We start from the raw sequence: 16,267 nt of genomic DNA on the forward strand, positions 1-16,267 counted from the left end.
CTTAACATGCACTTGAAAAGTACACAATTAAACAGAAACATTTTTTTCTTTCGTCATATTTCGCGTCATCAAAATTTATTGACGTTTCTTATGCATGCTGTATACTTATTGCCCAAACAAGGACACATTTTACAAAAAAAATGATTGTTACCTACTTTGTTATTATATAAGTGAGAAAAAATATTGATAAGTGAATCTTAAAAATATGATAAGTGAGTAAAACAATTTGATTCAACAATCAATATGAATTTTAGCTTAACCCTAGATTACTAAACTATCAAAAATTTGCACGTTGCAGTCAATGTTGTCAGCGTGTGTGTAACGTTGTGCTGAATAATTACCATCTTAATTTTTCATTATTTTTAAGTCTAGATATAATAAATACTTATAATATGGATTTCTATCTCAAGAAAAATAATATCCTTCTAAACTATTACGTGTTTTCTTTCAATCACAATTTTTACGAACGGTTAGTAGTAACGTAAGTCACAGCATAGTTTAGTAATCTAACGTTAATGCTGTCTGAAGATCATAAAGGTATTGACTTTATCATTATTAACCGTCCTCAGCAAAATATCCAAAAATAATTCATGCCTATCTATTACTAAAACTTGCGATTCCATATAAAATGGGCTACAGAAATAAATATATCTTGTCACGTCATCCAATCTTTTTCCTGCGTCACATTTTTTTTTCTATTTTTAACGAGGCCAGGGAGCCCACCACTCTTCTCAATTGCCCGATTTATCGTCTATATTTTATCAGATTTGAATATAGCTGGCGACACCATTAATCCCATTCCCTGGTTGTTGACCTACAGTAAACTAACCAAGGATATCCCCAAACATTGCGTGCCTATCTATATATATATATATATATATATATATATATATATATATATATATTGACTTTTAAATCTCCGAAACACCTCCACTTACAAAAAAAATATATGTATTACATAATATATCCCTCCAAACCATACAACTTTTCTAGAAAAAGTTTTTTCATACAATGCATACTTTAGAAGTCATTCAGGGTCAACAAGTAGTCTGTGGATCACCTTGTATATACAGGGTAGGACGATAACAATGTCCACTTTGAATATTGCCGTTCTTTGTAATAATATGAAAAAATGTTATGTACAAAACTTACACGGTATAGAGGGGGGCATGTTGTGACACATACATTTTCTGCATGGGTGAAGGCATAAAGGAGATTTCAAGGTCATCTCTATTTTTTTTAATGAAATGCTATGTTTTTTTTATCGCGATGTGATAGCCGGTGTTGAGACGACTTCAGCGAGCTATTATTGCAGGCCATGCAAGGTCAAATGTGGTAGTAAAATAAACTTTCTTACATTACAAGAGATGCTCGAAGTGGTGACCGTCTGCGTCAATGCAAAGTTGCAATCTTTGTATCGCTGCATCACGTGCATGTCTTATCGTTTCTGAACTTATTCTAGCACATGCTGTATTATTTCATAGGGGACTTTAGTAGAAAATGTACCACTAAACGTTCGCCATTTGATGTGGTTACAGCACAACGGGTGTCCAGCACATTATGCTCGGAGAGTAAGAGATGCACTGAACGAACTTTACCCAAATAAATGGATAGGACGTGGAGGATTAGTTTCTTGGCCACCTCGTTCTCCAGATTTAACCCCTTTAGATTTTTTTCTCTGAGGAGCATTGAAAAATGCTGTTTATCAGGAAGTACCCACTACACCAGAAAATATGAAACAACGGATAATTGCAGCATGTGCTAGAATAAGTTCAGAAACGATAAGACATAAGTTTATTTTACTACCATATTTGACCTTGCATGACCTTCAATAATAGCTCGCTGAAGTCGTCTCAACACCGACTATCACATCGCGATAAAAAAGACATAGCATTCCATTAAAAAAAATAGAGATGACCTTGGAATCTCCTTTATGCCTTCACCCACGCAGAAAATATTTGTGTCACAATATGCTCTCCTCTATACGGTGTAAGTTTTGTATATATCATTCTTTTAATATTATTACAAATACAGGCAATATTCAAATTGGACATAGTTATTGCCCCACCCTGTATATTTACTCACTAATTCGATGTTTAATTCTTTTCTAACCAGCCATAATATACGGGGTGTAACAAAAATGTTGGAGGTCCCGGAAATCGGAGACTCGTGGGGTGATTTGAAACAAGTTTTTCCTTAGCAAAAATGTTATTCGAGGCTTTGTTAACGAGATATTAACGAAAAACCCCGACCAATCAGAGCGCGAGTCTGCCGGCCAAGTTCTGATTGGTCGGGGTTTTTCGTTAATATCTCGTTAACAAAGCCTCGAATAACATTTTCGCTAAGGAAAATGTTATTTCAAATCATCCGAAGAACCCCTCATTTCCAGAAGTCGAAGCTATTTTGGAACACCCTGTATATGCTAATTCCTGAAATCAAGAGTTAATTATGCTATACGATAAATAGTTACTTGTTTCACCCACTCCTTCTCGCTCTGCTCGATGACGTGCGCGTACGTGTTACCCATCATCGCGATCAACATGTTCAACAGCAATATAGGCACCAGGACCATGAATATCGCAAACACCGTCTTGGCCAAATTCGGGTAGGTCGTGTAGCTCAGATCCGTGTACTGAAAAGGGAGAACAAAGAAGAGAGAGAGAGAGAGAGAGAGAGAGAGAGAGAGAGAGAAACGACGTTGTTCTCGCTAAACTATCGAAAAAATAAATCTGTACACTGACGAGTTCACTCGGCTTCCACTAGGAGAAAAAACGTCATAGAACAAAGGCCTCCAACCTATTTCTTAATTTTTATTATGTTTTGGTCACTTTTTTATGGAACAGACTTAGTGTGTATGGAGATCCCGAATATTCATACCTCTTCACGCGTATTTTTAGACGGATAGGACTCTACTACGACTCTCAGGTACAGTGGACTTTCACTATATTGCCGTAGTCGGGGCTGCAGAGAAGTAAAATGGCCATGAGTTCAGAATCCCCTACATGCTAAGTTCTATCGTCACAGATCTTTTAAAAGAGATGACTTGTATCGTTACGTCTTTACAATATGTCCGGTTTAAGTGTATATATGATATTATTTCTCTAACTATTGAAAATACGAAAAACTGTTCCATATGACAATTGTTTGATTTTATCGAACATACTTAATAGGGTATTTGAACTTTTATTAAATTGTTATTTACAGAGGTTTCATGAACATTATAATTTTATTTAAATGAAACTACAGTGGACTTGCTCTATATTGCCATCTGTCAGGGCTGTAGGGGAGTAAAATGGCAATGAGTTCAGAGCCCTCTCCTTGATAAGTTCCATCGCCATAGTCTCGGCCTCAGCGCCTGCGCAAAAACTGAAACTCTGAAACTGAAATTCTGTACTCGAAAGTACGTGTGAAGGGGAAGTGCCTCGCGTGGCAATATGTCTAGTGGCAATATAGTTAGAGTCCACTGTGATCATTATCCACTTATGACTTTGTCCTTCCACGTAACTCATTGGTAAGGTTGAAATTCCAATCTTCGAATTTCTTGAACCAATCGCTCACCGCACATGCTTTATTAGTGGATCCTTCACCGAACATAGCGTTGACATTACGGACTGTCTCTGACACTGTGGTTCCATGGCGAAACTCATATTCATTCAACACATGAATTTTCCACTGTTCCATAGTTCCAGAAAAATGGGTCAACCAATGAAACTAAGAAAGATATTTTAAGAACGAAATATTGTGATCTTAATAAGTAAAACTCGTAACACTATTTTACTTGAATTAATAGAACTTATTAAATTACAGAATGAACTTTATTTAATCGATAGGAGTTGCAGACTTATTTAGTAAAACGTATTTATGTGAAGTGCTTTGGGCGACCCTAAAATTAGCCAAAAGTTCAGTTACGAGGTTTGCTTATTAAGGTCACGATATGACTTATGAAGTAGCCGAAGATGCATCGTTCAAGCTAACCTAACTTGATACTGAAATCTGACGCCAGACGAGAGTTAATAAATGTCAAAATTTTCGTTTTGATATTTGTCCAGTTTCACACTTAACGAATATTTCCCAGATAGCACATGACGCCTCGAAGACGGCTTAAACGCGCCTTAGACTTAAAATAGCTGTAAAATGGGCGTCTTCGAGGCGTCATGTGTATATATAGATTTCAGTTACTTGAAATAAATTTACCAAATGGTAGGAGGGGCCGTTACCCCTACGCCGTATTTTCCCTTAGTCGAGGCCGAGTTTGCTCGTCCAGTGTGCAGGGTGCAATAGATCGGTAAAAATAATCGTGTCACAAGCACAAGCGTGCGCCAGAGTACACCGTAGAGGCGAACGGGCGGATTTTCAACCGGAAATCCGTATTTCCCGATGCGCGTTCCACCATTTTTTTATTTTAGTTTTTTTTTAATTCGACGCATTTGAGCGAATTGTTATACCGACTGTGAAAACCGAGCAATGATTTTCACCGGACGCTGAGTGTTTTGTGAACCTAGTCGGGGCGGGGGGGGGGGGGGGGGGATTTCGACGCCCCGCGAAATAAAATGGAAGGCAGTACAGGCAGAAAAAAAAAGACGAGAATTGTAATGCAGCTCACACGAACCGAGACAGACAATCTGTGATTGAAATTCAAGATTCATGCGTAGTATCCCCCGTTCCGTGCATGCGCGTGATAAAGGGAGGGGGAAAAAGCGGTTTGCCTGGAAATTTACACTTACCGTTGCCGTGTGTTTTATTTAACAATTATAACCATGGCTACGAGACAGTTACGGATTTATCGTCTGGACAATATTTACGCGATGCAAACGTCGTGCGTCGAACGTATTTTTCGTCGAGAACGTTGGTTAAAGGATTTTTTATTTTATTTTATTTTTTTTTTTGGTTAAATAATGTTTTGCGTAAACTGTATTAGATTTATAAATTGCGTGGTAAATATACGATTGTTTGATGCGGCATAGTTGAATGTAATTCAATTTACCAGTAGTGGAATCGAGCATTTCGAAATGATCTTGATGCTTCATCCGTGATAATTAATTAATTAAAAACACGCGAAAATCGTGTTGCCGTCGACGTACAATTTATCCGACCTATCTGCTACAATGTTTATCGCGCGAATCTCTGTGCGTTGTAACAAAAAGAAATTTTTTTTAAAGTTAAAATAAATCTGCGATATTATTTCAACGATAAATTCATAGAATTGGAGAAAAAAATGAAGTTCATGTGAAATGAGTTTACGGAATTAAAGGAGGTAATGAATGTTATTTTACGAGATGCGAAACTAACAATGAGTACATACACAGTTTCAGCTTTTAAAGATATTAAAATGTTTTCATAATTCACAAAATTGATTTAACGAGTACTTAAATATAATAACAAATATATAATAAGCATTTTTATCATCGATTTCTAATTTTTACTAGAATATGCTAATCTCTCGGATGATATAATATTGGTCATGAAAACAAACGTTATTGTTATTGGTCATGAAAACAAACGTTATGACTGCAGATTTTATGCAAAATAACATTTTCTAAAGTAATTTATAAAGACAAGAACAAATGTCGAAATTTATTTTTTGTTTTAAGTAACATATTGGATTCAGACTAAAATAGAGACATCAGTGGATCCGATGAAAGTTTTGTCTTCTATCGTATCTCACAAAACCCTGTGAGCTGTAAATGCATACAATCCGCAGTCTAGTTATTATACTATAAGACAATATTACCTTACCATAGTGTACGTTTTCAGACGTAAACAAGATACGAAATTTATTCTGAAAATTATATGTTAATTTATTTGAAACAGTTAATTGAAATACATTATGTTGGCCGTAAAATTAATGTAAGATAAACAAAAATTATTTGCACTGCAAAGACCTTTTTAAAGTGAAAAAAAAATTTTTCATCCCACGAGGGATGAGAACTCGGGACCCGCAGCATCGTAGTTAGTGATGGTTTTTCGAGCCGGCTCGAGGCCAACGATACCCAACTCGGCTTGGTCGGCTTGAGCGAGCCGGAATGACAGTTTTATGAAATGTCAACGGAGACAAGGCTCTGCCTAACCAAGCCTCGGCGAGTAGAGATGTTATCTGATGGTAAAAGTTTAAATGTTTATTCATACGTTATATCGCGATACAAATTGTATGTTTTTATAAATAGTCCGATTTATGTCGAGTTTGGACTTATTTTCATCGGGAGAATCTCCTACATTTATTCATAACATTTTTAAGTAAGTACACTGAAAGGAGTAAAAGTTTAAATTTTTATTCTTGGATGATTCGTTCTCTGTGATACATTGTAACTCGAGCGTCGGGCGACGGAGGCTTATAGGTTTATATAAGATAACATCTCGACTCGCCACGGCCTGGTGTTCCTGCCTTTGACGGTAACTCGCCGCCTTGCCGTCAGCGTTGATTAGGCTGGCACAGTGATTCCAGCCGGTTTCGAGCCGGCTCGAGCCGGCTCGAGCTTTCTTTTATATGGCTCACCACTATTCAGAGAACTATATACATCAATATTAGTAGAATTACAACAGTGTAAAAACAGAACTTTACGTACCATTACTATAGGTACTTCTTATCAACGCACTCGTATGCGCATAGTATGAAAACAATGGAACACATCGACTGTTAAAGACTTTATTAACCGACGCTATATAAAATTCTATGACTCTATTAAACACACAGCTTCCCCACTATTTTCTGTAATCACACCACCCACCAGAGCAAACTGGCACACGGGCCGTTTACTAGACATCATACATGAACCCACTTTAAGTAGATATAGGCTCACATATTTAATTTTTAGTTGTTAATACATAAGCACTAGTTATTAAGAAATTAATGTATACCAACAAATCCTGGGCCATCCACCCAAAAGTTAAGTTCACACACGTTATTGACTCTTTTCTTCAACACATCATGTAATCCACCGGCTGGAATATTGATGATCTCTCATAACGATGTACACTTAGTAATGTATGCTATCTGCACATGTAACTTTACAAATATAAGTAGGCATTAATAAAAGAAAAAAAAAGCTTTCTGTCTCCGGCTCGGCTCGACACAAACGGCTCGAACCCATCACTAATCGTAGTCGGTTACTCTACCGCCTCACCAGCGGCTGCTCTATTATGACATGCTTTACTTAAATGAATAACTAGATGCGTACAAAAACTTTAAACTAGAATATTTGGAAAACGAAGGCCCATTCTACGGAAACCAATAAGGGTTTTGTAACATTATATGTGTACTACAACTTGTATATAGTGTCATTCCAAAAGCGATTATCCGACCCGTAAGTTCTCCTTGTGAGAGTGAACAGAATCGATCGGTTCAGTTTCTGTGAAAAGCTCGATCGATGATCCGTGTTCCATTTGCGCCATCGTAAACATATGCCGCGGTGCAGAAACAGCGAAAGTAAACAAAAGACGAAGAAACAAAAAAAGAGAAGAGGGGTTTGAAAGTATACACGTGCACCGGACCACGGTATGCGTGATAGGCGTGCACGATAGAAATAAGCTGGCGCACGACAATAAAACGCTGATTTATGGCGGGGCTTACGTTATAATCGCCTAGGGTTATCTGAAACAGTGCCATCCAGGTCGAGTGATAGGAATTATAGAGGGATGATTTCACTCCCGGGAAGCCTTTGTACAGAAAGTAGAACGACTGGCAAAAACCGAACAGCACCACCATGTAAATTATCCCGAAGGTCAACATGTCCCCGGTTATCATGCTGTAGACCATGGTTATGAATGGACCGGTCAGCCGGATAGCGCTGCGAAAACAATCAAACGATACAATGCTCGTTCGATAACGATGCATTAAAACGTGTCAACAATCAGATACCGCAGGTCCTCTTCGTGTGGATAGTTGTATACGTGTAGGTACAGTCGGTGTCAAAAGTATTTGTACACCCTTCGAAATGAAACAACTTTTTTAAAATTGGTCCAAATAACTTGGGTTCTTTTGTGAAGTTGGAGACATTAGTTTACTAAATGATGTGTAAAAACAATTTGAAAAAGTTGCAATTGGTTGGAATCGCGAAGAAAATAGTAAAGGTCGTTTTTTACAACTTTTTAATCGGAGGCTATAATGAAAATTTAAGAAATACATTTCCAAGATTTATGTTAGTTATATATACATGTTGAAAATTTCATCAAAATCGGTTAACATTGCTACGAGATACAAACGATTAAGAATGTTGAAAATCGCAGTTTTTCGCGACTTTTGACCTACAACTGTCTGTTACTCGTTTCTGTATTAACCGATTTCAATGAAAGTTTCAGTATGTATATAACTAACATAAATCTTCGATACGTATTTATTAAATTTTCATTATAGCCACCGGTTAAAAAGTTGTAAAAAACGACCTTTACTATTTTCTTCGCGATTCCAACCAATTGCAACTTTTTCAATTTTTGTTTACATATAGTAAACTAATGTTCCTAGCTTCACAAAAGAACTCAAGTCATTTGGACCAATTTTAAAAAAGTTGTTCCGTATTGAAGGGTGTACTTTTGACACCCACTGTTATGCATATACGGATCGCGTTGTTTGCAAAGGATCGATACGTAATAGAGTATACATAGGTGCACGGCAGCATTTCCAAATAATCCCATAATCGATTCGCTACGGTATTGTTGTGGAAAGTGGAACAATATTAAAATAATATATCAAGTTCAATGCTCGACTGGGCGAGAAACGTAAAATCGTATTTTTAACACTGGAGAACCGTCAGACCTTGCAAAATGACGAATTTCAAATTTATTGACCTACAATTATTGATATCATAATGCTTTTGGCAGAATTTATGTTGAATTTAAATTTATTAGGTGAAACTGTAAAAAAGCTACCTACGCTCCGATTTGGACGATTTTTGGATATGTTGTAAAACTCGACATTTTAAACAACTTTTACCCTTACATATAACGGGGGGAGTTGCTTAGTTTCTGAGATAATCGCGACAAACTGCCGGTACCAGCGCATTGAATTAGCTTCGTTTAGCTTAACCTTAGCTTTCGTTTATTTAACTGATCCAGAGTAACGATTCATTCTTATTTAGGAGAGGTATTAACGTGAACGGACGTTTAATTTCATAGAATTGCAAATCGATTAGTATAATGACTAATTAATGAATTAGTGGGGATGACGCTTGGACAATAATCGCATATCAACAAAGTGTCAATAATCGCGACGCCTCTGTAACTCTCCCCGTTATATGTATAGGAAAAAGTAGTTCAAAATGTCGAGTTTTACAACATATCCAAAAATTATCGAGAGGAGGGTAGGCAGCTTTTCCGCAGTTTGACTATTTATTATACTCTTTTTATTATATTATATTATGTTATATTACGTTTACTGGGTGTAACAAAAATGTTGGACGACCCGGAAATAGGAGACTCGTGACGTGATTTGAAACAAGTTTTTCCTTAGCAAAAATGTTATCCGAGGCTTTGTTAATGAGTTATTAACGAAAAACCCCGACCAATCAGAGCACGAGACTGCTAGCCGATTTCTCGCGGCAACATTGGCTATCAATCGCAGCGCGTAACCAATCGTTTAATACCCAGACCCTTAAATCGTTATTTCAAAATTATGAGACTAATAAATAGACAGCGGATTTTTATGCAAAATGACATTTTCTAAAGTAATTTTTGACGAAAACAGCAAAGGTAGGAATTTATTTCTTTTTTTAAATATCTTATTGGGTTCAGAATTAAGTAGAAAATACATTGCATCTGACGAAACTTTTTCTCCTTGGTATTACACAGAGCCCTATTGACTATAAATGCATAAAATCCGCAGTCTAGTGATAAACATAGATATTGAGTGGGTCAATAAGAACTACTATCTAAAATAACCCATTGATCGTATAAACAACCGCTTTAACGAATTATGTTGCATTTGAAAGAACTCATCAGGTGGATGCAATTTCATTTTTAGTACTGCGTGTATTCGGTAAAAAAACGAATTCAATGACCTATAATAAGGTCTGGGGGGAAAAAATGCATTGACCTTGAACAAACTTAAGGTTACCTTGGTATCTCAGAAAATAAAAAATATGAAAAAATCAAATTGCCTCCATCCGATGAGTTCTTTTAAGTGTAATACCTGAATTCATTAAAAAAGTTTTTTGATACGACCAACAGGTAACGAGTTACTTTAGATAACAATTCTTATTGACTCACTCTGTCTCTACGTACTATCTTGTTATTTTGAACTCGAAAATATCGATATTAAACCGATCAGATTCTTTGTATTTATTTTCTTTTTTTGGGGGGGGGGGGGTACTTTAATTTTTCAAACTACGAATCCTTACTGGCGAAAGTTGAATATTAGCCGGCGACAGAATGTGACGCACTTTCAAAATGACTGTAGCACGGGTACAACGCTGGGAGTTAAATGGTTAATGATAAAGTTGAGTTACGCGTCGACTCCTTGGCAAGACATGGCTTGGACAAAATGGTAACACGTCACTGTCACGATGATATCGATGAAGTATCGTGTTCCTTTCAGAGGTATCCGTGCGTCGTGCAACAAATATCGATCCCTCCTGTTTACTGTCAGTCGGATGCAGTATTATGGACGCGTTTAACGTCAGTTCCCAGGCACCGGGCTAATGACTCAGCATTAGATCCTGAAATTTGCTACGTGATTACAATGATGCGCTGATTTTCCCGACTTCGTCTTCCGAATAATTTCATGGTACTTTAACACTTCGTGAAACACAATGAAATCTCTATTGAAATAATACGAAGTGGTTATTTTACAAGATGTTCGGGTAAGAAAATTCGTTTGATTATGGAACGATAATATTTTGATAGAAGAATGATCGTTATACATTATACAATATGCCTGTACGTGTACAGGGTAAGACACTTAACGTTTGCACCTCAAATATCTTTGTTTCAATGGGGATGGTTCAATGGGGCTCACACAATACCAAAAAATTTTTGTTTTTGTCATTTTCTTTTTTGAGATATCAAGGTCTTTTTTTCGTGACCTTGAATGACCTTGAATAATTATAATTACTGAATTCCTAATGAAAGGGACTATCGGTTTAGGTGTTTAAAAAAGAATGAAGGTAACCGTGATATCTCTAAAAGAATGATATAAAAACAATTTTTTGGTATCGTGTGAGACCCATTGAACCATTCAACTTTATCCTTAAGACATTTGACGTATCTTCACAAACAAAGATATTTGAGGTGCAAACGTTAGGTGATTTAGCCTATATAGAGGGTGTTAATTTTAACACGAACACCTAAATTATTTCCGCTACTCTTGAAAGTGAGAAAAAATGACTAAATAGGATGTACATGGTTTTTATGGTTTGGATCTGATGGTGATAAAAAAAATCCTGTAAAGGTCATTTTAACGGTTTCTTCAAGGTCATAGGATTTTTTTGCAAATTAACATGTATTTTTTAGAACGTGATGTGGTGGTCGGCATCGAGTGAGTTCAACGACCTACACACCATGACTTTGAAGTGACCTTGAAGGCGAAGAAATCAGCTTCAGTTTGAAGAATGCAGAAGTAAATAAACGTAATAAGAAGGAAAAAAAACCTTTTATCACCATCAGATGTACGCCTTAAAACCATGTAAATCCTATTTAATCGTTTTTTCTTACTTTCAATAGTAGTCGAAATAATTTAGGTGCTCGAGTTAAAATTAACACGCTGTATAATATGAAAGACGTAAATTTTCATTAAAAGAATTAATAATTACTCTGTAAAACAAGTATTTGCACTCTGTTTAAAACAGAATAATTTTGTAAAAATGGGACCAAGTAAGGTGAACTTTTTGTGAAGTTAAAAAGATTAGTTTACTAAATAATGCGTGAAAAAAAATTTGAAAGATTGCAATTGGTCGGATCCGCGAAGAAAATAGTAAAGGTCGCTTTTTACAACTTTTTTTTATCTGGAATTGTAATAACAAATTTTAAAATACACTTTTAAAATTTTTAAAAACGTTAGAAAGGTCTGCATGTGCCCCTACGTCCTCGTTAAGATCTATAAATGTCCTAGGAAGGTCTTATTTACAAAGTGATGAGTCCTGTGTCAACATTCTCAGAACGTTATCCGAATGTGTATAAGTAACATTCTCTGTACTTTCTGGGAACGTTTAAAAAGTTTTTAAAAACGCTATAGTAATGTCTCAAAAAGCGTATAAGAAACGTTTCCCAAATGTTTAAAATTATGGTTAGATTTCATTCTGTGCTAGGTGATAGAAGTTAAGTTAAGTTGGTACATCAAGAAATCTTAATAAAACATGAGCAAGAGTATTTTTTTATAATCTGATTATAGAATAAATGATGATAAGTGTAACTAAAAATGTAATTCTTTTCCCTGAACAGTGCAAATTAAGTAACCCTCCACAAAGAAATTGAACAGTGGTGTACATATTTTTTAAAATCGAAATTACAAGTATACATACAGTCAAGGCTTATCAACCGTTATGAATACAGTCTTTAATTATAATAATCTCGAAATTTGGCTCTCAAATTATTTAAAATAGAACATTCTATATGTAGGTGTCATAATTGTTTCACAAGATACATCAGGAATCACTGAAATCTGTGGTATACTACTGGATGTTAGCAAGCGAGAATGTTTTGTGTTCGCATAAAAGATCAACCAGTGATGGATTGTCGCAAACTATCAGTCGTATATTATACATAAAACATCGAGAAATGCTATCGCTCACGATACGACTTCCATACAATGCAAAATCTAAAGCCGGGTACGAACAGTTGTTTCTTGTTACAAATTCCAAGACATTAGTACATCGTCGTATCTGCTAACACGCCATAGATTTTAACCCCTTGGGTTTACCAATTTAATTTTAAGAACTTTTCCACGTGAATTCGAATTAAATTTTTTTGGACGTTTTAATATTTTAAAACAGTGTTGTTCTAATACGTTCTAAAATAAATCAACAAATTTTATCTAAAAATTTATTTATTTCCTTAATATGAGTGGAGTAATATTGATGATGATTTCAGGTCATTAAAATAACATATTACGAAAGAAAAGAAATAAAATCAAGAAATAACAGTAAGCAATTTACTAATAGTTCCGAAGAGTGTAATATTTTTCGAAGCACTCAGGTAAATTGTATTGGCATTTTTACACGACACCGAAAAAAAAAACTTATATCTGCAAGTTTAAATTTGCTAAATATTGTTTAAAATCGATTCAAGACTTATTGTTAGACTCATGATTCAGATTCGTCAAATGCACCAAAGAGATTAATAATTTGAAGTGGACATCATGAATTATTCCTTATGTATTAATATGTATGTAAATTTCATGTTGCATTGCATGTTCTATGACATTCATCTGTATTCAGTTTTAGAGACTCTTGAACTTGAAAACAAAGTGACACGTAAAGGAAATTCATGTTTACATGCAATTTTTGCATAAATATTGTGTTCCTAGCGTGTAGATTGCGGTTGTTCTTGCAAATATAATTTACTACTCTTGGTATAATTAATCATTTTAAAAACCTTCTTTACTGTGGGCTGATAGGCCAAAGAGTGGTCGTCCTCGTAGAGTTCAAACCAGGAACTTCTACCGAAACGTAAAATACCGATATTATACCGGTATTTTCAGTTGTACCTTCGCCCTATCCCTAGTAGCATTTATGGTTGGCTAATGGTGTTCAATAGTTGGGAGTTAGTTGGGATATAGTTAGTGTTTTTGCCTACAAATTCCCAAAATAGGGTCTACGACGAAACAATTATGACAATTTGCCAACGAATATCCAATGTTGGGCCTACAAGTTTCATAGTTGGTTAATTAACAAGAAATTTACAATGATAATACAACATGGCCCACCCAAAGTTTGCCAACATTTAAATATGGTTTTAAAGACGACGGAAACGTTGCTACAACCAAAAACTTGTTATTATATTTCAAATTGATTTTTGTGTTTTCTTATTTATGAATATACTCACAATTTGTTACTGTCGCGCAACACGTTTGACATTTGCCATTTTGTGAAAATAGAGTCAGAGTACAAAAGATTAGCTACATGTATAAATTGTACATAATAAATTGTAAAGGTAACTTTGCTGGTAAAACACTTGTTTACCTGTGTAACATAGATATATAATGTATACATGTATATAATTATTATAACAAGTAATTATTATAAATATTATTTCCAGCGTTATGCTCCTCCAAATATTTGTAAAGGATTTTATGGAAGTGTAGTATAGCCAACTGTCTTTCCTATTGTTGGTTTATTGTAGATACTCAACAATTGATCCTACAGAAAGAAACCTCTAGTTGGTCCTTCGTGGTATAGTGACGTGGGCCTTGCGTTGGGTATGATTGTTGGCCCAGTTGCAAAAAAGAGTGAGAATTTTAACTGTTGGCCAACTAATACTGCAACAAAGGTCCATCAAAATGCCAACAATAATTGCTACTAGGAATATAACCCTATATAAGCCCTATCGTTATTATAGGAATCGAAAAAATACCGGTATTTATTTCAGTTTTCGGTAATATATCAGTTTCGGTATAGCTTTGATGGCATGATACCGGTATCAAAATCATACCGGTTTAATTCTTCTGGTTAAAACTCGAAAAATATCATATAATTCAAGGAAAGCTCACAAACAGAATTGGGCCCCTATTCGAAAAATACAATACATTTTCAGGGTAGGAAGAGAGTTCATTGAATCCTCTCTATTCTCAATTTATAGGTCATCAGGGTGATCAAAGAAATTAGCGACAAAACGCCAGCAAGGGAGATATAGTTATTTCTATAATCAACGTGGTATCGTGGCGTCCATCGATGCTTGTCGTTGCCCTGTTTTCGTTGATTATTCGATTTACCAACCGGATCGACGTTCAATGGAATCGAGGCGACGCTGAATTCGTGGCCGTAATCGACGAATAAAATCACCAATCCCTGTCAATGACGCCTCGGGGGAACATGTTTAAGGTGGTTCGTACCTGACTCTCTACTCAATAAAGCATTATATTAATAATTGGTATTAAATACCTGCTAATATATTTTAATAATGTATCAACATTACATATATATAATTCAACGACATCTCCATTGATCATTCATCATTATATTGTAAATAAAAAATATATTTTGGTTAGTCGTTGGAAAATTACCACATTTTCCATTTGTTTTACATTTATTAGTTTTTAACATCAACTTGAAACTTTAGTATGTATTTAATGTATATTGTGGTAGGGAAGTAAAAGCTGTATAATACCCAGTGTATTGAGGTCTCATGCTATTTGTAAGAAATAAAAATGTAAAGAATCAGAAAAATAGTTACTTCTTCGCCCGCAACTGTATAATTACTAAACTGCAGATGTTTATATAAAATCAAATTTTATAAAGCAATTCTTGAAGACAAGAACAAAAGTAAGAATTTCTTGACTCTCTAGTCAATAAAGCATTATATTAATAATTGGTATTCAACACCCGTTAATACCCGTATAATAATTTCATCTATGAAATTCAACATTTCCATTGATCATTCATCATTATATTGTAAATAGAAAATATATTTTGGGTATTAAATATATCTACAGGGTGATTCGTTTAACTGGAAACGGTGGAATATGTCACGAAGGATTAAAGTTATCAAAAAAATGTTCATACAAAAGTTGTTTGGTACAAAGGGGGACATTACGTCGTATAAATAATTTTTCTATAAGTGTAGTAGTGGGGGAGATATCAAGGTCAAGTTAATTTTTTTAAATGGAACCCTGTATTTTCTTATTCATATTATAATAGTGTTAAGTTGATAACTTTAATCCTTCGTGAGATATTCCACCATTTCCAATTAAATGAAACACCCTGTATATACTGATTTGGACTTTATTGTCAAATATCTTCCTGGAATGTTCGGCATGGTACAAGATTTAGTTCATTGTCAGAAAGTTCAGGATTTATATTTTCAGTACCTAGTTTATAGTTAACAATTCTAATATTTATAAATAGAAAAGATTATACTTCCGGTAAAAAATCGTAAGACTGCCATAAAAGCGGTGTTGAAAACTCAATTTTTGATGAACTTTTTCTTATTTATTTAATTGGCGACCGTGTCTCAAATTTTTTTTTGTATCTGTATTTCGTTCTAATAAACAATCTGTACGAATTTTATTTAATTATCTAGTCTTTCGAATTCGGCACGAACCACCTTAATCGGGCGGGTCGAACGGATTTCATCAATTTTTTTTGCTTCTTACACGCGTGTCAATTTCAGGGACGAGAATAAAGAG

At 35.1% G+C, this 16,267-nt stretch overlaps 1 protein-coding gene across 1 annotated transcript in view; it reads right to left on the reverse strand.

Annotated features, from left to right (window-relative positions):
- Nucleotides 1–16,267, reverse strand: part of LOC107189994 — a 71,628-nt gene that overhangs the window by 17,506 nt on the left and 37,855 nt on the right. Inside the window, exons 6-7 of the mRNA XM_015578705.1 lie at nt 7,568–7,784; nt 2,471–2,632 (exon numbers count right to left, since the gene is read on the reverse strand). Coding sequence (XP_015434191.1) covers nt 2,471–2,632; nt 7,568–7,784 — 379 coding nt within the window. The remainder of the gene's footprint in view (nt 1–2,470; nt 2,633–7,567; nt 7,785–16,267) is intronic.

The sequence above is a fragment of the Dufourea novaeangliae genome, unplaced genomic scaffold (assembly GCF_001272555.1).
Source record: "Dufourea novaeangliae isolate 0120121106 unplaced genomic scaffold, ASM127255v1 scaffold11, whole genome shotgun sequence".
Lineage (NCBI taxonomy): Eukaryota > Metazoa > Arthropoda > Insecta > Hymenoptera > Halictidae > Dufourea > Dufourea novaeangliae.